This window comes from Ostrinia furnacalis, unplaced genomic scaffold (assembly GCF_004193835.3).
Source record: "Ostrinia furnacalis isolate ACB-3 unplaced genomic scaffold, ASM419383v2 OfSCF0912, whole genome shotgun sequence".
NCBI classification, from domain to species: domain Eukaryota; kingdom Metazoa; phylum Arthropoda; class Insecta; order Lepidoptera; family Crambidae; genus Ostrinia; species Ostrinia furnacalis.
The window spans coordinates 204,635-227,178 of record NW_021131151.1 but is presented as its reverse complement, the minus strand read 5'-3'; the positions used below and the strand labels follow the sequence as shown (position 1 = coordinate 227,178).

The 22,544-nt window shown below is 38.2% G+C and overlaps 1 protein-coding gene across 1 annotated transcript in view; it reads left to right on the top strand.

Moving 5' to 3' along the window:
- Nucleotides 1–22,544, top strand: part of CtBP (C-terminal binding protein) — a 114,759-nt gene that overhangs the window by 76,135 nt on the left and 16,080 nt on the right. Inside the window, 4 exon segments of the mRNA XM_028301310.1 lie at nt 5,727–5,892; nt 7,699–7,765; nt 15,106–15,236; nt 21,806–22,065. Of these exon segments, the coding sequence (XP_028157111.1) occupies nt 15,151–15,236; nt 21,806–22,065 (346 nt within the window). The 5' untranslated portion in view covers nt 5,727–5,892; nt 7,699–7,765; nt 15,106–15,150.

Here is a 22,544-nt window from a genome sequence, read left to right as displayed (position 1 = left end):
AATCGTGGCTTACAAAGTTGGTAAACATTGCCCGTCCAAGTCTAACAATCGGAATAGTTCCATCCAGCGTTCATAGAGCCGCAGCGAGGCGTCGACTCGCCTGTGTAAGTACCTAACTGCGCAAACTTCGACAATTGTAAGGGAATAACGTTATCGCGGCACTTTTGGCGCGCTGACCAACTTACACTTCACCCCACTGTTGTCGGACATCGGCGGGTAAACAACAATAATTTGTGGGGAATGATCTAGAGTTGCGTTGTTTATACTTTTTCAGATAAACGCTATGATTAATCAACTACTAAGCCAACCTTTATCCTCAAGGCTAGGTTATTAAAATAAATATAGGGAGTTATGGACATAATTATGTTGAAATACGCCACTCGCTTGATCTAACTTCTTTAACATGTAACACAAGTTTAGCATGTACGCAAAACTTAGTTATGTCTGTAGTAGTGATGTAGATATAGTTTTGCTTGCACCCGAAACATTATTCAAACTACATCGTTACACGCGAATTCGCTGACTTCGGTAACATCTTGGCAAAGTTCTGTACCGTCTTAGACACAAACCCAGACCTATCAAACTCGGCTATACGTCCAATGAATATTCAAACGTCGATTCGGAACTTTAATACGTATTGCGTAACGATTATTTCAGAACGGCCGCTATGTAGATTGGGGATTACTAAAGCAATCAATAGTCTCCAGGGGATTGCTGTCAGTCAAAGATTATCGGGAGCCCGTAAATTACCGTGTTTGCGTAATGCGGCTGTCTTCGGGCCTGATAGCGGTTTGATGAGCCCGTTTAGTGGCGCCCAACGTGGCATTATGCATAAGCCATTTGTTATACGATGTCGATGGTACAGACAACTTAATTGTATGGGGACATTTATGGCTCAGCCATCCGAGATTGTAGAGCGATGTTTGAAGGACAAAATTAGTTATTCCACGAATGAGTAATATACCTAAGGGCTGATTACCGACTGCTGACTGAACCGAAGAATAAGTTTGGCACATTGACAGTAATGGGAAATATGTCAAAATGACAAGTAGTCATTTATAAATAGTGTCATCGTGGGAATAAAACTGTGTTCAAAGAAAGTCAATAAATAGAGGTAGATGTGTTTTTGATGTTACGGCGCTTGTTTGTTACTATCTTGCTCGCTGAGCACCAATTTCTTCGCTTCACAGGGCACAAGCCCGATACAATCAAAGGGCTCTAGCCTCCTGGCTTCGAGGCCGCATTGATCACAAGAGGCATTATGCATCGTATGTTAACTTGGAATGGAGTGAGCCCAACGGTTCTCAATAGGCAGGAAATTGAGGTACAAGAGTAATCGATGAAATTGTTAGTCAAGCTAAATTTTAGTTTCCAAGTCACTTGTGATTATTATAACATAAATATGAAGATTTAGGAGGGCTGAAGAAAGTCCGGATCTAGACTTACCTACATAAATAAGTCAAAAAGTGACAGTTCTCTGATTCTTAGCTCTTAGCTTAGCTAGGAATTTTTAACACCGTTTTTAAACTAGAAGACAGACAGTACTTGCATTATCATAGCGCCACCTAATTTGGCAGTATACCTACTAGGGCATGCAAACAGGATAACCGAAAAACCGGATTACCTACATAATTTCTTGAAAATCCATTTATCCAAGTGTAATGTGACTAATAAATCATTTTGCTAAAATGTTCAGAACCTATGTCCATACCAATCGCAGACAGACATCCGATCTGACCAGTGCTTTGTGGTCTACACGGCCTATTCTGCCGGTGAAAGGGGCTCGCCGTATAAGGAATTAGTTCTGCTGATTGGATAAAAACATTTTAGTGACTATGTATTGTCTAACAATTCACTCAGTTAGTGCCTGAGGTGAGGTAAGAGGTATGGGAGCTGTTGACTCCTGAGTCGTCTCTGGGAGACGGTTGACATTGACATTATTATGACGTGACAGAGCATATAAATCTGAAGGATATCTGAAGGCTCGCTGACGTTTGCACACTCGCAACGCAAAACACTCCGTGCCGCTCCTCCCATGCCTCAGGCACTGACTGAGTTATAAACCTATAACCAGAATGCTCGAATGTTTAGAACCTATGTCCAAGTCTATACCAATCGTCAGACATCCGATCTGACCAGTGCTTTGTGGTCTACACGGCCTATTCTGCCGGTGAAAGGGGCTCGCCGTATAAGGAATTAGTTCTGCTGATTGGGTAAAAACATTTTAGTGACTATGTATTGTCTAACAATTCACTCAGTTAGTGCCTGAGGTGAGGTAAGAGGTATGGGAGCTGTTGACTCCTGAGTCGTCTCTGGGAGAAGGTTGACTTTGACATTATTATGACGTGACAGAGCATATAAATCTGAAGGATATCTGAAGTCTCGCTGACGTTTGCACACTCGCAACGCAAAAACACTCCGTGCCGCTCCCATGCCTCAGGCACAGACTGAGTTATAAACCTATAACCAGACTGCTCGAATGTTTAGAACCTATGTCCAAGTCTATACCAATCGACAGACATCCGATCTGACCAGTGCTTTGTGGTCTACACGGCCCATTCTGCCGGTGAAAGGTGCACCCAGTAAGGGATTAGTTCTGCTGATTGGATTTGTTAGAACGGTTTTACGGCGCGGCTTATGCTAATGAACGATATAACGCCGTAACTATTAATAACGACGCTCGATACCTGCCGAGATTATGTTTAACCCACTGATACCGATCGGGTGAGGTTTAGAACTATTCGACAAATTTGTTGAAAGGATTTTGTCATGTTTTCTCTTTCTTATGCGTTGTCAGAGTCGATGTCACGTTCTTTTCTTTCGTTCTTATACGTTGTCAAAGTAAATCGTATGACAACAGAGTTCTTTTCTTAACCGCTTGAACCAGTATACGACGGTTGGGTTTTCGACCGAATAGAATTTTTTATTGAGGAAAATGACCAAACGATTTGGTTAAATGTTTAATGACACACTTTAAAAGACGCAAATTATTCCATTAGCTTCATACTACATTATAAATATTATTATTAGGTACTTTGTTTGTATATCTATTTCTGAAGAACACTTTAACTGTGATTCATATGGCTCGCTTTAACTGTTTGACTACTGTGAGTCATAGTAATCTACTATTATCATAATCAATAGGCTTACATCCGCAATTTTCCTGTATAGAATAACGTCTCGCCTTTTTCCTTAAGAACTCATTTAATCAGATTCAAACAAAATTAAATAGCTTAAGTGCACTTAGTTACTGCCCAATCTAATCTTTAGATCGCGCAAACTGGTGAGTGCATAATGTACCGCGGGCATTGCTATCGAATGGATCTTTTAATTGCGCTGAATGCTTTACAGTTACTTTCAACTTGCGATTTGACAGATTGCCAGTGATGTCGAAATTACGACATTATCGATGTATTCGTAATAGACTAGAATCAGCGGCCTTGGGTGAAGTTTTTGCAATGCTTTTAGTGGTTATGTGTGGGATGAATAAAGAAATCAGTATTCATAGATACACTTCACATGTTGATAGAGTTATAAATAGATCCTATGTTTACGACTCATATGCAAGTAACATACTACTTGAATACCCTTGCAATGATAAATGAATTGCCACATTCAAACCAACGTCAACACTGCCTTCATCAATCTTTCCAAAGAACATCTCTCACGCTGACGACACAAAAACAATAGCCGTTGACGTATCGATACTTTTTTCTTGTCTATCGAGTACATACCAGCACTAAAGTCGTTGGCGTCTCGTGCCAGGTAACGGGACTCGCCCGGGTAATGCAATGTGTCGTGTTCATGATTGTGCGTATCTTTATTTTCCGCAATTACATACTCGTTAAAGTAACAATTGGAACTCTTAGTATCAATTTAAAAGTACAGTTTTCGGCTGTCTTAATCTGATAAAGAATTCAATTCGTCGTGACTCAGAAAATGAAAATCAGCAGCAGGAAATGTACAGTTTGTAACAAATTATTTGGTTTATTTTCATCGAGCGGCAGACCCTTTGGAGTTATTTACTGCAGTGTTAAAAGGAACGAGCACATTGTTTCTGGCGGCCGTGCAGCCGGCCCGCTTCCTGCGATCAATGGCCCTTTCAATTAAAAGTTTACCCCAGCTTGCGGGCGCCCCTTGCTTTTTGCTCGAATTACGAGGGCTGTGCGAAATGAACACGATCTGTGTTGTTTGGTCACTGCCCATTCTTATGTCTGCCGAACCAGTTTCAGGTGTTGGGAACTCGTGTGTGATAATAATAAGTGTCACCTGTCGATGTGACGCTTACCCTTCAGTTAAGGTCCATATTCCATAAGTGTACTCGTGTGCTCTCTGTTTGGTAAACTGGAAATTTCAGTTTTCTCTGTGGGTGGTCTTTAGGGTGATACGTAGCATTATTATTAGTTGTTACCGCTGTTGCTAGACCAGTTCGCGACTTACCATTGAACTCTGAAATCTTTGCCCCTCTTGATCTTCCAACTTAGCAACGGATATACAAAAAACCACTCTGGAGTTGGACACCCCTGTCCTAAGTTAGCCCCAGCTCTATCTACGTCTGTATCTTACCCAAAAACTTTTACACACGACTCGGTCGCGCCATTGTTTCAATCTAGATTATACAGCGTTTCACCGCGCTATGTGAGCCGGTCTAGATTGAATACGTCGTTATTGGGTCTAGTGCACGCTCGGCGACCATTGTCTCGGATGGGGGAACGGGAATTGGAGCTGGGAAAGGGATTTTTCCTTTTGGTGCCACGCGGATTTTATTTGGAAGAAACCTCGGTGAATACGCTGACGTTGCTGTAATCCCGTTTATTGTTGCGGCTATGTCAACATTTTTTACATCTCTATTTTAGATATTGATAAAGCAGTAAATAAAACAAATGCAAATGTCTCCGCGAATCACGAGGAAAGTTGTAAACTGAGTTCGCGAGAACTGGTTTTGTGGGCAAAGCACATTCAAAAGTCGTAATTCCGGACAAAATCCACTGTGAACCCTCATGTTTACGTCGTTGTCGCCACTTGAACGCGCGACTTTGCGTATTATGGAAACAATGCAGGTAACGTAAAGGCACAATGTTGCCAACGGCTCTGCGCTTTATGGACCGTAAAGCATTACGCCGATCTCAGCCGGTACGAGTTGCGACCGAAGATAACATACTTAGTAGTTGCGCCGCACGCCGCATCCTAGCTTTAATGCAAGTATGTAACGGTCGGGTAATCTCGGAGGCGTACAATGTTTATATTGGATTTTAAACTAGCTATTATTTCGCGCGTATCGGTACTTAAAATTTACGACCATGTTTTATTAGACCGCCAGTGAAGGTCGGCTTAGTCGGTAATAGGTATCTTAGAATGTCTAATGTAAATCTTTCTGTAAGTAATAGAACTAAAATATTCTATTCCGGTCGTTAAATTAATGTAAATATTATATGCGTAACATTCAAAATAGGTGCAGGTGCACAATTTTATAGCCCACATCCGATTTATTATTGTTGCTATGACGTAAGTCCGTTACAAGATAACTCCCAAACATCGAATTCGGTGACCTAATCACGGTCGCCTTTTTTAGAAATCTCGTTCGTTTTTGTAGGCTAGTGGCTCACAAAATAGATAACAGAATAATATTCATTTGTTTTATTATTTTGTTTGGTTTTATTTTCGGACTCATTTAATTATTTTTTTCAAGTCTTATGAGACTAACGAAAGTTTTCTCGTTGTTCCAGGTGGTGTTTGTGTGTGCCCGTCAGTGAGTGAGTGCCAAGTGTTTGTGTCAGTGCAGTGAAGTGAGTTGTGCGCGCGCGTCCGCTGTGGCGGTCACGCGGCGTTCAAGTCAATGCGTGTGCGCCGATGGAGCGGTGATCGCTTGACTACGTCACAACAGCAGCGTTGGTGAGTTGATGATTCATTTTTTGATACAATTTCAGATAATAAGATGCCTTTTGGATGGTTAGTCGACAAAGTCTTCCGTCGACTGACCCAGCTACGAACTGCAGGGCAGGGCTACTCCGAAACGATGTTTACGTAGTTTCGGGTCTAGCTGTCACCGTCTTTCATGCTGGAATCTCGCTTTTCGTGAGAGGGATGGCAACATTCAAAGCTTTAAATATCGTTTTACGGAGTAATATCCTCCTGGACCCGCGGTTCCAGTCGACGGAAGACTCCAAGAGCAACGTAAGATGGGGTTTACGGGACCTATTCCGCCACACTTTCCCACCACTGCAACTCCTGTATAGCCAGGATCTACAGCTTGGCCACTAATTAAACCCAACCAGGAAAAGTTGAGTATTTTCGGGGGATAGTATCTGTTTTGGAACCCGTAACGAATTTAATCAGTAGAATATTTAGGAGGCGCAAAGAACACGCCAGTAATCCCATTCATATATGGTCATGCAGACGCAAGTGGTCCCACTCTCATTTATTTGGTCCCAAGTACGTTAAATCATGTAATCCTGGACATCACAAAAAAGACAAATTACACGACCAGGAAATGACTCACAGTGAAATTTAATTGTTACTCAGATTGACACTCATGTCAGTCGTTTATGGCGTCTCGTAAAGTCTGACACTAGGGTTATGACCTCAGTTGTTACAACCCACACGATAGTCTCCGACTCTTCTCCGAGCCATTTACATTTTGAAAAACGCATGTCAAAATCTAATCATAATGCCATTTTAGCCAATACAACTGTCTCTAACCCCCCCGGTTTCTGAATTGAATTAAGTAGGTACCTAGTTGTGAAAATTTTAAGGCTTAAGTAAGTTTTCTCACTTAAGTAGTAAATTAGCACGCTCAAGCTTAAAATCTAAATTCAGAAGCCGGAGGTTAATGTATTTAACTGATTAATTGGGAAAATCTGCCGTATTTCCTTTATATTAGGTATGTATTACCGGAACTCGAAAACTTGATCCAGAACAAGCATTGGGCCTATATTTAGACAACTTCACTACTAAATCTACGAGCCTTAAAAACGGAAAATATGTAAAAAATAACATCATAGCAGCACATATTTCTTATATTGGATCTGTGGGTCTTCTTGACAACAAGTTGTTGCCAACAACTAATTTGTTTCTTTTTTTATAATACTCATACTTATACTATAGAGCTAAAATAACGAGGCGGCTTGCCTCGGAATTGTTTTCTACTAGAAGTAGGTTAAGGTCAAATTTCCTTATAAGGGTTAATAATGCCTACCCCATATTATTTATAAATCCTAATCCTTTGTTTACGAAAGCCGCAGGTCCGGCGACATGTGCCGCCTATATTATTTGGAAGATTTCGTCTTTCGTTTATTTTTAAACAACTGCTCCAGAATGAGGGTTATTATCTGCATTAAAATATAATTAATTACTTTGAGAAGTTGAATATTTGGATAAATTATGAATCTGTAAAACTCTGAAACAAATAAGTAATCGTTTGTTGAAATCTTTATTCTGTTTGCATTTATTATTTTAACATTGATTGAAAACCCAAATGTTGATAATGTTGCATTCTAAGATACCATATAATGCTGAACCAAAGGTGTGGTTATAATCAGTTAGCAGATTGCATGATTATCTATAGTTTAATCTCTATAGTAAACATATCGCCGCCCCGTATCGATAATAACATGTACTAATGTGTGCAAAAAAACCCAAGCTACTTCACCATAATACTGACCAGTAAAAAACTCACTAAACACGTTGTTTTTGCTCTAGGTAAAGCTATGCGCCTCGCCAACCACCAGAGCAGTAGGCGACCGACACTACTAATGACATTACAATTGTGAGTAGACTCTTGATTATACTTCTTTAACTGGGTCCGACTCTGCAAAACGATTTGTGACTCTATTCAACTCTTACGGCTCTTTCAAAGTCGTTTTTTAGCCGAACGCTAGTCGTCCGGATGCAGTATTGCACACGGAAACTGCGTTGTAATTAAAATGACAATTATGTACCAGCAGTCACAGCGATCTGCAAACGCTGAACGCACGACTGCTACTCAAATCGTCTAATTTGAAAGAGCCCTAACACACCCTATATTTATCTGATAAACTGAAATCGTTTAGCTGAGTGGACCTCTACACTGAATGTTCTTCTAAAGCTCAAATATTCAGAATAATTTTAAGCTGTGTAGAGTTGGAGCTTAGTAACTTTAAACACTAAAAGCGTTAATTAAATAATAACTTGCCTTATCATGGAATATAGTCCAGGGTTGACTCTCCAATACTTAGCTTGCTAAACAATATTTTGTTCTAAATATCATTTTGTATAAAATATGAAAAAAAATTGAATAATGGGGTCAATTTTTCGCTGTTAAAATAATACATGGACACATTCGAGCACCTGGAACTGAAATCACAGCTATAATAATAAACCTTTTAGCTTTGATTTTCATAAAATGATTCATAGTAAACAAATACACATAGTCTGGGCTAAGTTAATTGCATACAGAGTGGCTGTATACTCTACAAGGTAAGTCAACTAATTCCAATAGGTAAATGTTTGAATTAGTAGCAATTAAGCTTACGCTCATTAGTGCATGTGGTTGCTATGGAAGTAAAATTTGAGTTTTATTAACGTTCGATGAGATTAAACAGATAAGATAGTATTTTATGCGCTTTGAAATAAAAAGGAAAATAAGGAGTTTGAAAAGTAAATTTGTAGCTCAGAAAACATAGCTCAATTTGAAATATATCGTACTACCAACCTACTTAACTTCTTACATGTACATTTTGAGATACTGCATCTCATCTTGAATAAGATGCCTTCGCATCAGGGTGGATAAAAATCACGATTTTTTTATTTTAATCAAAAAAATCAGATTTTTTTTTTTTTAAATCACGATTTTTTTGATTAATTTGATTTTTATTAGGTTCTGCGATCATTTCTTTAGTTTTTCTTACGGAATACATTTTTATTTAAGTAGAATTGATGTATGGAGCAGTCAACACCGCCAAAAAAAATTAATTATGTGGTTATCTGAAAAATTGCAAATGTTTCAGATTCTCTATACAAAACGACAATTTCATACATTAACACCTAATATTAACATTGTTTTCGAACATTACAGTTGATTAATATTAACTCCCAGTGTTCACAAGAACATCACTACGCCGCGTGCCCCGCCGCCCGCGCCCGCGGGGCCCCCGCGCGCGCCTGTCACATCTCTTTTGTTTTTACATCGTTCACATCAGAGCAACTACGCAATTTTAATGTATTTCCTTGTAACAAGATATTCTTGGTAGTAAACCGTTTGAAACACGAAACAGCGTCTCCTTCATCTATAAGAATCCCGAACACCCAGCCTTTCATTAATTCCATTTTCAGTCATTGATTTAAATCAATGAATTTTATTAAAAAAATCATGTAATAAAAATCGTGATTTCCCTGCTTCGCATGAAACGCAATGAGCTGGAAACTAACTATTCTTTCTTAGGAATAGACAATAGAATATTACTACCATTTCAATATTGTGTGTGTGTGTTCACCTTCACAACACAACTTCAATTTAACAGAAATGTTAAATGAAATCAACATAGTATGCATTTTCTACATGATTAACATAAAATGGGTGTCATCTAGGAGTCAAGCGTTTATATGCTAGATTTTTTACATTCCCACACATCTAAAGCTTTCGAAGCTAGAACACACAAGACAAAGAGCAAAACGAGCGACGTTCGTACATAAATGGATTTAATCAAACGGCACTCGGCTCGAGTACGGCGGCCTTTGAATTCGGGTTACACCAACGTAGCCGTCTGGCTTCAATGGAAATGCGATGCAAATCGCTTACACGCTCGCGTGTACTTAAAATAAACGTGCGATATGTACGGGAAATACGTACGTGTTCTACAATCAGCATTCGTACTTGTCAAGAGAGTTCGTAAGGCATTTCAAATTGAAATCCGAATAGATCAATTTGATGATTTGGTCAAAACTAAGGACCCTTTCCGACTAGGGTTGCCAGTTCCAAAAACACAAAAGCCGGACTCTGTCTTTAACTTGGCCGGACATTTTACCCTAAAAGCCTGACAGGCCGGACAAGTTCCTGAAAAACGGGATGTCTCCTTAGAAAAGAGGCCTATTACAAAAACAGTCCAAAGTTTTAAGTCGCAGTTTAACTGACTGTCACCTACTTATAACATCAAATTGCAAAGTCAACACAATTTTTGTCAACCTAAGGACTTTATGGTAATGTGGTGTAGTAAAAGGGGTGTACTTATGCTTGAACACGCTCGTGGCTGATAAATTGATAACAGTGAGAGCAGCGCTAAATGGGGCGGGCGCGTGCGTCAAGTTAACGTAATATTTTTCATCTTAGATTAATAATTCTAGATGGAAAGTCTTCATTTTCTTTAAAGACAAACAAGCTTCGTCTTACACACGTTTACACTCGCGTTTGACTTTGTCGACTTCAGAATGTATGGGAAAAACTAAGCCAGTGGAGTCTAGTTTGAAGTGTCTCATTTTTCTTGTTCTGTTTCTAGGCGTTATAATTCTTTTCAATACAGATACGCGACGCTACCCTGCACTCGCTCGGGGTTTAGAAGTCTTCCAGTGACTTGGCCCACTTTTAGCTTGGTATACTAGCCAAGTCGCCTGTTTGAATTTTTAAATAGTTTTTCTTCCAGTGACTGGGCCCACCTCTAAGATTCTAGAGTAGATCTTTGTTGATTTGGTGTTAAATTCATTAAAACATTGTAGGTAGACCCAGTCACTGGAAGAAAAACTATTTAAAAATTCAAACCAGCGACTTGGCCCAAGGACCAGGCTAAAAGTGGGCAAAGTCACTAGAAGACTTAGTATTCGCCCCAACCCAAGATTAATAAACCGAAGAATGAAGTAATCTTGTTATGTTGTATTCTTTCAATATTTGGCAACTTACGAATTACGAGCACGTAATATTTTTGTTTGTATTCGTGTTGTGATTCTAAATAATTATAAATCCTAAATATACCAATGAGGACTTATTTACTATACTAATAATACGAGTATTACGGTAACAAACACTCAATCTGGGTTAAGCATTCTGTTTAAAATTGGTATTTGATTTAGTATTTTTTCGCTTTGATTTTGTTTGAAACATAAATTGAAGTTCACCCCATTTTATTTATCGCAAACCTGTGTTGTATAGTTTTTTTTTGCCACGGGAATTAGCTTTTTCATTGATCGTAACGTCTGGCGTAGCATGTAAAAATATATCGTAGATATTATGTACATAGATAAGCATGTAAATTACACTTAATGTACTTGATATAACTGATAAGCTATTTTTGCACAATGTCTAATAATAATAATTACTAAAGTTTCATGCAAAAAGGACGCATTTATGTATTGTCCTGTCCTGTATTGTATATTAGACCGGCTGCTAAATTGTACCACCTTCATATTCTTTAAACAGCTACAATGGCAACACAGTCATACGCAAAAACAATAGGACTGATAATGCCGTTGAAGCAATTTAAAGAATATTCTACAAAATATTAAGGTGGTACAATTATTATTTAGCAGCCGGTCTAATATACAAGACTTTCCCATGGATTGCTTCCTCCAGCACTAGTTTAGTAATGGCAAATGAACTGGGTAATAATTTGGATTCACATAATGAACTTGATTAACTTTGGAATTTTGGATAAGCTATGCTTGTTTATTGCCTTACTACTAAAGCTGCATGCAAAAAGGACGCAGTTTTGTATTCTCTTGTCCGTTTTCTACCTGTATTGATTGATTCCTCCAGCACTAGTTTAGTAATGGCAAATGAACCGGGCAATAATTTGGATTGCATAACCTTGTTATGCCGCGGCTGTGAACTCGCCTCTGCGTCATACTCGTTCGCGGTCTGGCGATAACAATGATGTTATACTATTATAGTGTAGTAGACGCCGAGGCAATATGTATCTGTAATGACTCGTAAGTAGGGGAGACCGCGGAGTTGTGACATTGTCGATATTTGGAAACCTATTAACTATCAGTCAGCTCGCAACAGCGCGTATTTGTTAGCTCGAGACTTGAACTAAAAACGTGCACTGTTATGAGCTCGATAGTAATAAATAAGATCCAAAAAATCGACAATGTCACAACTCTCTGTCACTTTTATTTACAATATTTACAATAGTATAAGATGCAGTGATTAGTTTTGAACTTTTGATGCGCTGTCGCTGTCGTCCGTACAAGGTGCTCTGAATCAACTTTTTTGTGTTACAAAATAATGTGTAATGTTTAGTCTAGCTAGAATGTTATGTCACGTTTTATCTTAACTGCATGGTCAGGCAAAGAACTTCCAATATCATTACAAGGCTTTATTTATTGTAGACTTTTTACTATTATTTATTTTATTTCCAAGTTTAAGCCTATCTTGTAAATCTCAATGAATTAAAACATTGTCAAGGTCATGTCCATCAATATTATTATGAAAGCTTGTAGCGCGGCCGATGCCCATCCGACGCATATAAAGTTTATAAACATTCCTTTATTAATATTATTACTTACTTATAAATAGTTTTTATCGGTATTTCAAAGCCTTATTAATTAAATTTGATCCTTTAGGTAAATCTATCAACTAGTTAAGTTTATATGTGGAAGTCCTTGCATTTACATTGTTTACTTTGCGCTTTAATTTAACACGCACTACATGACCTAAAATAATTAGATTGACTGACAGATTCCCAGACATTTGGATTATAAAAGTGTATTGTTAATTGTTATTTTCCACCGAAAACATTTCAAATATTAATTAGAGTTGACAGGTTTTCCACGATGGAAATTTGTTTTGATATCAAAGCAATGTCATTAAATCATTTTGCAATTAACGTTTCAACATAACAGTTTCTAAATGAACTAATTAATTTCTTTAAAAGGTAAAAGTAACTGGAGATTAGTATCATTGTGATTTTCGTTAGGCGTGGTTGTTGTTTTTCGTGATACTACTGGTGTCTGATGTGTAAGAATATTGTTTTTATTTTCACTTAACGTTTTTTATTGTTATCAAGTGTGTCAATGTTTTTGAAAGTGTTTACTAAACAGTAGCGAATATCGAATTGAACCTACTTATCTAATGATCGGATTATCGTGCACTTATTGGTTTCAGCTTTATTATTACCTCTACATTTGACCTTTATCAAAAGGTTAATCTAAATAGTTTTCAAATGAACACTTGAAGATTGTTTTATGTTATAGGCTGAAATAATATTGTTTTAATGGTCTGTTTGCATGTATTGTTCTGTTATAAATACATACCATAATTATTTTACTGAAGTGGTTAAAAGCATGAAGTTGAAGAAAATAAGAGCAATATCCATTCACTACTTAAAAATAATACAATTGTTACATCCAAAGTATGCGCTACTTCACGTTGTACTGGCGAGTCTTCCAGTGACTTGGACCACTTATAACTTGGGCCACGGGTCAAGTCACTGGATTGAGTTTTTAAATAATTTTTCATCCAGTAACTGGGCCTTTTATGTTTTTATTAATAAATCACCAAATCAACAAAAATCTACTCTAGATAGAATCTTAGAATGGGCCCAGTTGCTGAAAGAAAAAATATTTAACAATTCAATACAGCGACTGTGCCCGTGGACCAAGCTAAAAATGGGACAAGTCTCTAGACCTAAATGTAGTGTTGCCGCCGAAAGCAGCAGTTAAAGTAAACAGCAAGTTGCAACCTGCATATTCAGAGCATCTTCAGTGTTTGCCTTTAGACGACTTCCTCCGCATACTCAGGAGTGCATTTTAATATTAGTACGCGTCTGAAACGAGTTCGTTCCGACACATTAGCCGAATAACCATTTGGCAGGGACCGTTTATGATGCCATTTAAGTAAGAGTAACAATATCATATTCAAGCAAACGTACTTTTAAGTTTCTTTTTTGTTAGAGCGTGTAGAAAGTAATTAAAATTGGAAATCGTACCAATATCTTGAATCTCTTTTTATGTAGGAGTAAAAACTAATTTAAACTTTGAAGAAAGTATAATTCGTTTCAATTTTATGAGATTAATATCTTCAAGTCTTCACTGACTTGAATTGACGATTTATCGTACTTACTCAAAAATATACTTCTTCTTCTTTTGGTTGTTGGCGATACTCGTCGAAGCAGACTTGATTTGTGCCATTTTCAAGTGAGGTGAGAGACGAGTTCAAAAATATACTTGTATCTGATGTAAGAAATAGCAGACTCGCTAAATAAATTAACACAGTCTGTTCATGTTCATACGGACGCACAAGCGGTGCCCTTTCATTACATCACTGACATTGTGAAGCCCAAGGCCAGGATGAATGCGCCGTTTCGGGGGGACAAGTTTAACCTCTTGGCCTTATTTTGTGCTTATCACGCGCTTCGAGGGTCAAGCTCAGGCTTACTGCCAATAATAGGGCACAGATGGAAGACTTTATTACATAATGTAACAGAATTTTCCTATGTTACTGGGCTAATGTTACGTTACATTATGTAGAGCGATACACAATTTGTTTGGATGTGTTTATATTTGCTATACGTTCAGGAATGTTTCTTAGCATTGGAACGCGCAAAACATTCTTTCGAAAAACCCAAGAGTAGAGTTCCAATAAGAGTGCCGAAATCTACCAATCTTGTGTTCGATTGCCCATAACCATAAATCGCTTTTTGACTTTTGTCTTTCCTTTGCACATTCGCTTCGATGACACCCATTTATCAATATCTCGGATTTCGATAACGATTGCGAAAATTGCGAGCTTTTCGTATACGATAGCGTAAATGCTTTTACTTTATTTCAACTTCTTTATAGCATGTTTAGTGACATAAATATCCAGAGCAGGGGTCTCCAAACTTTGAAGCCTTGGGGCCAAAATATTTTTTTCGGTGTGTTGCAAGGGCCATAACAATTTTAATTTTTCTGCCCACCTATGCAAACATAGGTTTAGTCTTAAGTTGTCGCGGGCCGTAGTTTGGAGACCCTGATCCAGAGCATACCTATAAAGTTACAGAAACTGCGCATTTTTGCTTGACCAATGACAGTTTTAATAAAAACCGCAAAGCCCTAGATTTTAGAAGGATTAGGACTAGTTCTGATAACAATGTTATTGTTTATGATGTCATGTATCTATTTCTGCATTTCGTTTGCTAATTTGCCGGTGTGTTATTCCAGGTGACGCGCTGCGGAGCGGTGGTTAAAGCGGCTCTGCCGCTTTAAATGGACAAACGCAAGATGCTGCCAAAGAGAGCGCGTATGGAAGGCATGCGGGGGGGTCCCATTGCAAATGGACCCCTGCAATCAAGGTCAGTACCACCACAACAATAATTGAAAAGTTATATAAAGTTTAGACTTTATAACGACAATTAACTTAAACGGCAAGTCTAATCCGATTATGAGGTAAGGGGGCGTCCATAAATTACGTGAGACTTTTAGGGGGGGGAGGGGGTGAACAAAAACCTCACTTAATCTCACGTGGGGGAGTGGGGGGGTCTCGGGAAATATCACGTAATTTTTTCCACAAGAAATAGAGAAATAGAGTTTGCCAGAAAACTGGGTTAAATCTTAAGTAAAAAAATTGACCAAGTGCGTGTCGTGCCACGCGCAGTGTAGGGTTCCGTAGTTGTCCGTCGTTATCACAATATATTTCAGAAGTAAGCAATTACTTCATCTAAAGTCACTTTTAATATTTTCTTCTAAGGAATTTTTATTAGGTATGAAATTTTATAATACATGAGTAAAACGACTATTACTCTTGAACTAACTGATCTATCTTAACCGCTATAGTTTTCCTTGAAAGTTCATAAAAAGCACTATAATCTTGAATTTTTACAGACTTATCAAGCCAACAATTTAGTTTTTATTTATTTATTATTTATTTTATTTATTATTCATTATTGAGCAATTACATATTTGATCCAAATAGCGTCCTAAATCCTCTTTAGATTTGTCTAGACACTATTGTTCTCTATACAAATAAAAACAAACGTTTTAGTATAAGCATTCACAACACTTTCAGATATTATACAAAACATTATTTTAGCGAGTGCGCACCACGATGATGATTTTAGAGGGGGGAACGCCCGTTTCGGACATAAATTGACACTTTAAACTTTAACATTTTGCAAACGGATCCCTAAATCGAAAAATGGTCTTAGAAACCCCTAAGCCATTTTAAAAGACCTATCCAAAGATACCCCACAAGATGGGGTAGAAGACGAAAAAATAAATCATCCCCACTTTACATTTAGGGGAGCTACCCAAAAAAAATTTATTTTCAAAATTTTATTCTACCGTTTTGTCGGCGTGATTAATATACATACCTCTACAAAATTACAGCTCCCTAGTGCCAATAGTTTCCAAGCAAAACCTCGGACAGACAGACAGACAGACATATCGAAACTATAAGGGTTCCTTGTCAGGACTAAAAATGATATTTGTATGATGATAATGTCATTTTATTCTATACCGTCTAAACAAATAAAACTAAAAATGCTTCCGTCTGCATGTGTGAATACTAAAATGCAGAATAAATGACGAAATTAAGAAAATTATAAAACAAGTTCTTTTTTTTATCAAAATCGATTTTGCTAGACTATTAGTGACTAGCGGCCGCCCGCGACTTCGTACGCGTGGATCCCGTTTTACCCCCTTCATCTATCTTACGCGGTTTAGATTTTTTCATACAAATGTTTTTTCCCGCTAACTCCCGTTCCCGTGGGAATTTTGCAATATCCTGTTGTAACTAAGCTTTAAATTTACTAAGGTACCTGCGTGCCAAATTTCAAGCGTCTAACTTAAGCGGTTTAGATTTTTCATACAAAAGGATTTTCCCGCTAATTCCCGATCTCGTGGGAATTTCACGAATTCCTTGTTGTAACTAAGCTTTAAGTTTACTAAGGTACCTACATGCCAAGCAGATACTTTCAAGAACTAAAATCTTCAACTTATAGATCTTTTTGATGCACTCGTTAGCGACAACGTTAAATGCAAACTCGCACTAAGCAATTTCGGATTTTTTTTAAATATCACGTGAGATTTGGGGGTGGGGGAGGGGGTCAGGCAAAATCTCACCAAATCTCACCATGGGGGGCGGGGGGGTTGAAAAATAGCCAAAATTGTCTCACGTAATTTATGGACGCCCCCTAAGCAGCTTAATAAAATAGGATCTTGAATTCAAGACGACCCGACGACCTCATTCACAATCCACTTTCGCTCTTGAATAAACACTTTTTTACCTGAATCTACCCGGGACTGGCACTAAATACCCTATTGTTACCAGACAAAACATCGTTACCAATTCAGGTTGATAGATTAGAAATTGTATTGTGCCCAGCCCTAAACTCGCAATTGTCAACTCGTAAACAGTTTACCAAAGATCCTCGCCCCTTCGTTTCGCATTCGGGGCGAAGCCTGCGAAACGCGGCGAGCCAACAAAGCAACGTCCTTCCTCTAGTGGGCTCACTCCACTTATTCTTTTCTGGCGCTAATCCTATTTGGTTTCCATCAAAACTTGCCCGAAGGGGTTGCGCCACCCGCACCCGTCGCCGGCCTCTTTGTTTGCCACCAAATCTGTTTTCGTTTGCCCCGGGAAAGTTTGCAGAATTTCTGAAAACTCCTTCTCCGCCCGGAATTACTTTCTCGTTTCGCCGCCGAAACTTTTCCCGGCAATAATAATAATTCCGCTTCGCTATGACGAAAGTTTAAATTATTAGTTTAATCGTACTGGCGCGCTTTAATTATCCGAAGGGTGGTCGGGGGCCTGTCTCCGTGATTAGGTAAGTTGGCCGGGTCTTGTAGCAACCACTCGGAGTGTTTGCTTTGAAACTAAATTTGTTCATCAATTTGGGGATCTAGTCGACCGTTAATGGGCCCCGCCGCCCGATTGTTTGTTTTCCAATACAAGTTGGACTACTAAATTGTGACGTCACAGCGTCTGTTTACAATTTTTGTTACGGTGTCAATAGTTCACTGGAAATAAACAACTTTGTGCAGTGTAATTAATAATATCGGTGTCCAATGTCATGATTTGGTCGACTTGGAATGTTGCCGCGTCGAGTTTAATGACGTTGATAAATAAATTGTGGCATTGACCTTGGGTTTGAAATATACACAAGGACAGCTAAATAATAAAGTGTAAGTATATTAGCTGCAACGTTAATGTTTATCAACAAATCCGTCTGATAATGCAATATTAATATAATTATCTATTAACTTTTGCCTAAACTGCATTCGTTTTGGATTTCATATTATAATTAACTAATTAAGTAGGTAATTAAACAAAAGAAACGTTTGAATCCGTGATTAGGTTATTATATCATCCAATGAACAAAACAGTTAATTTAATCTTTATTTCACATTTTTTAAATGCATAACAAGGTAGGTATTTGACCCCAATCGCACCTGGTGCTAAGTGAGATGCAGTCTAGCTAGCATGGTACATAATATCTTCCCTGTAAGTGTCTATTTTCAAAAACTCCACCGTTACAATGTAACAGTTACATCTACTGCTAAACATAGTTCTGGCAAGACCTGATTTAATCCACTTCTGGCGATAATGATTCACAGTGGTTTCCTCCACAACATTTAATTAGATTTTCCGCCAATCAGTCAGACGGTCGTGTCCTATTAATTCATTCTAATTTAATTAAAACACCGGGAACAGTTCTGAAATGTTAGTTATTGTTTTAAATCAAATCTACAACGTAGTAATTATAATTTCAGTGGGCTTAGTGTGAGTTTGCGTTGAACGTCGTCCTAACGAGTGCGATGAAAAATCTATGAAGATTCAGTTCTTGAAAGTATCCGCCAGGGACGCTGCACAATCTGTCTTACATTCATATCAGTTTTTTACGCAGTCGCGCGATGACGTTTGGTGTAAACTCACACTGTTGTACTTATTCACAAGGATGAGTCACACCTGTAATGGCAGCTCGGTTTACCCAAGCGGTGTTATAACAAGCTGTTTTTTGCACCGACCGATTACCAACACGTCAAATTGCCTCAAATTGCCTTATTTAGTTACTGCTATTTGCCTCGGGCAAATAATAGTTTTTGACGGCTATCCTTTATTTATGTGAGCGCTAATATCAGTCTGTAATTATAAAAGAGCAGGCTTATTCTTTGGTCTCATAATTAGATACTACGTATTACAAACAGTAAACAAATTATAGTTTATAAATATCATTCAGATAACCTCGAGATGATAAGAAAACCATCATGATTGTTCCATTTAGTCGGCTGACCATGACCACAGGACTGACAAATTTTCCACGTGAATTAACGATAATAGCCAAACCTCATAAAGTATACGATTACGTATACGCTGTGATTATTAAAAAAAAATAGATACAAACTAGCTTTCCGCCCGCGGCTTCGCCCGCGTGTAATTTTGTCAGGTCACAGAAAAACTTTATCGCGCGCGTCCCTGTTTCAAAAACCGGGATTGAAAGTATCCTATGTCCTTTCCCGGGACTCAAACTATCTCTATGCCAAATTTCATCAAAATCGCTTCAGTGGTTTAGGCGTGAAAGCAAGACAGACAGACAGAGTTACTTTCGCATTTATAATATTAGTAAGATTAGTTAGACTATCGTTATACACGTAACCAGTTTTGAAGCTTAACAGCTTCGTTAATTCTTTCATCCATCTTATTTTTATTCAGATGACAGATACAACAAAAATATCACGGAAACTTTCGTTTAACGCCTTCCATTAACATATCGACTGTTTGATAATAATAATATTTGAGTTGTGTTCGCTCGAGAGAGTGCGTAGGCGTCAAATCGAATGGCGTTAATCAAGCTTATCGATGTAAAATCGGCTCAGTCTGTCACACCATTACCAGCTTTCGATTTGATGAATTAACCCTCGCTGTACGAGGTGGGGTGTGACACACCCCAGGCCTTTAAAAATCGCCATAATTTTAAAAATTTGCAAGTACTGAATTTGAAATTCTCAGTAGCTGGAATTATGGCGCTGCTGCTTCGATCAGCGTTAAAAAATCAGTCCAGCGGTGACTACCAACTGAGTTACATGCCTTTAAAGTGCGTGTGGGTGTCACACACCCCACCTGGTACGGGACGTTGTTAAAAAAGTTAAAAAATAATATAACAGTTTTGGTATAATTAATATATTTTTAGCTTTGTTAATTTAATAAAATTCAATACAAATAACATTTTTCGTGATTTTCACGGAATCTGAAATTTTCAAGCACTTTTAGTCAAATGAGATGACTTTTAGTGCGAATCTGGAAGTTTAGTACTGAGATCCGAAGATGTAAGTGAACATACACTTATGGGCTACAATTTATACTTAGTGATACAATTTATGGGTTACTGAAATGGAATAGCATATTTTATAAATAAATAAAATTGTTACGCTCCCATTTTATGCATTGAGCATACTCATTTTCTTTCATCAGAATTGTAGTAAATTGAAAACCTATAATCAAAATAAATTTATACCCTTCCAGTTTTTAATTTACTTTTAAATTATAAGTAAATATCTTGTACTTTGTTAAATAAAACTGTTGTCATAATTAAAGGCACTAATTAAAAATTATACATAAGAAACTGATTCCTCAATTACAAGAACAACGGAAATTGTGTCTTTTTGTTATTTTATGATAAAAGTGTTATAATACACATTTTCAGCTCAGAGCTTTTCTTACACCTAATTAGCATACGTAAATAATCAATATTAAATATAAAATTCCACCTAAAGAATTGTTCAATAAAAATTTTATCGCTTTGTATATTGGGGTATGTCATACCCCACCTGGTACGGGACGTAACTTTTAGTCACCTCGTACACGGAGGGTTAAACAACTTTGTTCTTCATTATCCTAATGTACGACAGAGATGTAGATTGCGTTTGTAATAAACTACGTTTTGATTGATGTTTGTACACTGATTAACTAATCGACATGCCTAAGTTATTTTCGTTTTTAGTAAAGAATTAACATTGATGTTATTATGTCATTAGATTCGGAATGTTAGTATTAATTTGGTGAAAGTTTTTTTTTTGAAGATCTATTTGCATTAGGAGCGTTGCCAGTTTTTTTTTCGCCAAGTCGGGACTTTGGTACTTTTTGAGTGAAAATAGCGGGATTCTTCCGTCAAAAGCGGGACATAGTAAAAAAACGTATATATAATCAAAGGTTTTCAAATATTTCTCTTTTTATTTGATTAAAATTACGTTTACGTGACAATAGATAGCAAAAGTAGCCATAGAAAATGTATTTTAACAAAAAAATAATATTTAAAATTTACTGTATCGTCAAATTCGTCTTTAGAATAAAAAAAGAAAAAAATTAAAAAAGTTTTATTCTTTAGAATAATATGGCGTTTCAAACAATAGTCTGGTGAAGTGAGTGTCTCTCTCCGAAAAGCGGGACCGAGCCTGTCCCGCGCGGGACATTTAAATTTGATCAAAAAATCGGGACGTCCCGCCAAAATCGGGACGTCTGGCAACGCTGCATTTAGGAGGTACCTTCTGCTAGCTGCTTTGTTTTGTGATAAAAGTTGATAATAACTCGCGCTGGACTACAACGTTAGCAATGGCACAATTTATTTATCCTGCTGGGTACAATATTATTTTGACGAACAAGGACATTTGTAGCCTCTTATTATGTGTGCATAGGGCTGTTTACATGATCCTATGTAATAATTTAGAATGTCTAATACGCGCGTAAAAGAATTTACGCATGTCGGTGCGCGACCATCAGAATTTACTTGGCTTTGTGGTAATCGTATCATTAGAACTTGAATGATAATGCATATTGTTGATTTGGTCAAATCCGAGTAGGTCATGTGATTGATAGATTGTTTATAATAGAAATCCAATGATGACATAATTTATTTTACATTTCCAGGCCACTAGTGGCGTTATTAGACGGGCGGGACTGCACCGTCGAGATGCCGATACTGAAGGACGTAGCCACGGTGGCGTTCTGCGACGCGCAGTCCACCTCCGAGATCCACGAGAAAGTGCTGAACGAAGCCGTGGGCGCGCTCATGTGGCACACCATCATCCTCACCAAGGAGGACCTGGAGAAGTTCAAGACGCTGCGGATCATCGTGCGCATCGGCTCCGGCGTCGACAACATCGACGTCAAGGCGGCGGGGGAGTTAGGTGGGTTTTGATGCTTATTAACTAGCTCTTAAGACTCATTTTAGCGTACGGATGCGAGGCGTCGACCCTGATCCTTCAATAGGAAAACAAATGACGGTCGCCGAAAAGGAAATCCTCCGAAAAACTTGGCCCTAAACGCGACACGAAACGCGAAACAAGTGACTGTCGCGAAACCGCAAGACACACTTTGGGTCGCTGGGCCTTCGGAGGGAGCAGTAAGTATTTGTCCCACGTCGGATATCCACGAGAAGGTGCTGAACGAGGCCGTGGGCGCGCTCATGTGGCACACCATCATCCTCACCAAGGAGGACCTGGAGAAGTTCAAGACGCTGCGGATCATCGTGCGCATCGGCTCCGGCGTCGACAACATCGACGTCAAGGCGGCGGGGGAGTTAGGTGGGTTTTGATGCTTGTTTACTTGCTCTTAAGACTCATTTTAGTGTATAGTTCCAAAATACTGAACTGTCCTATCGATGACA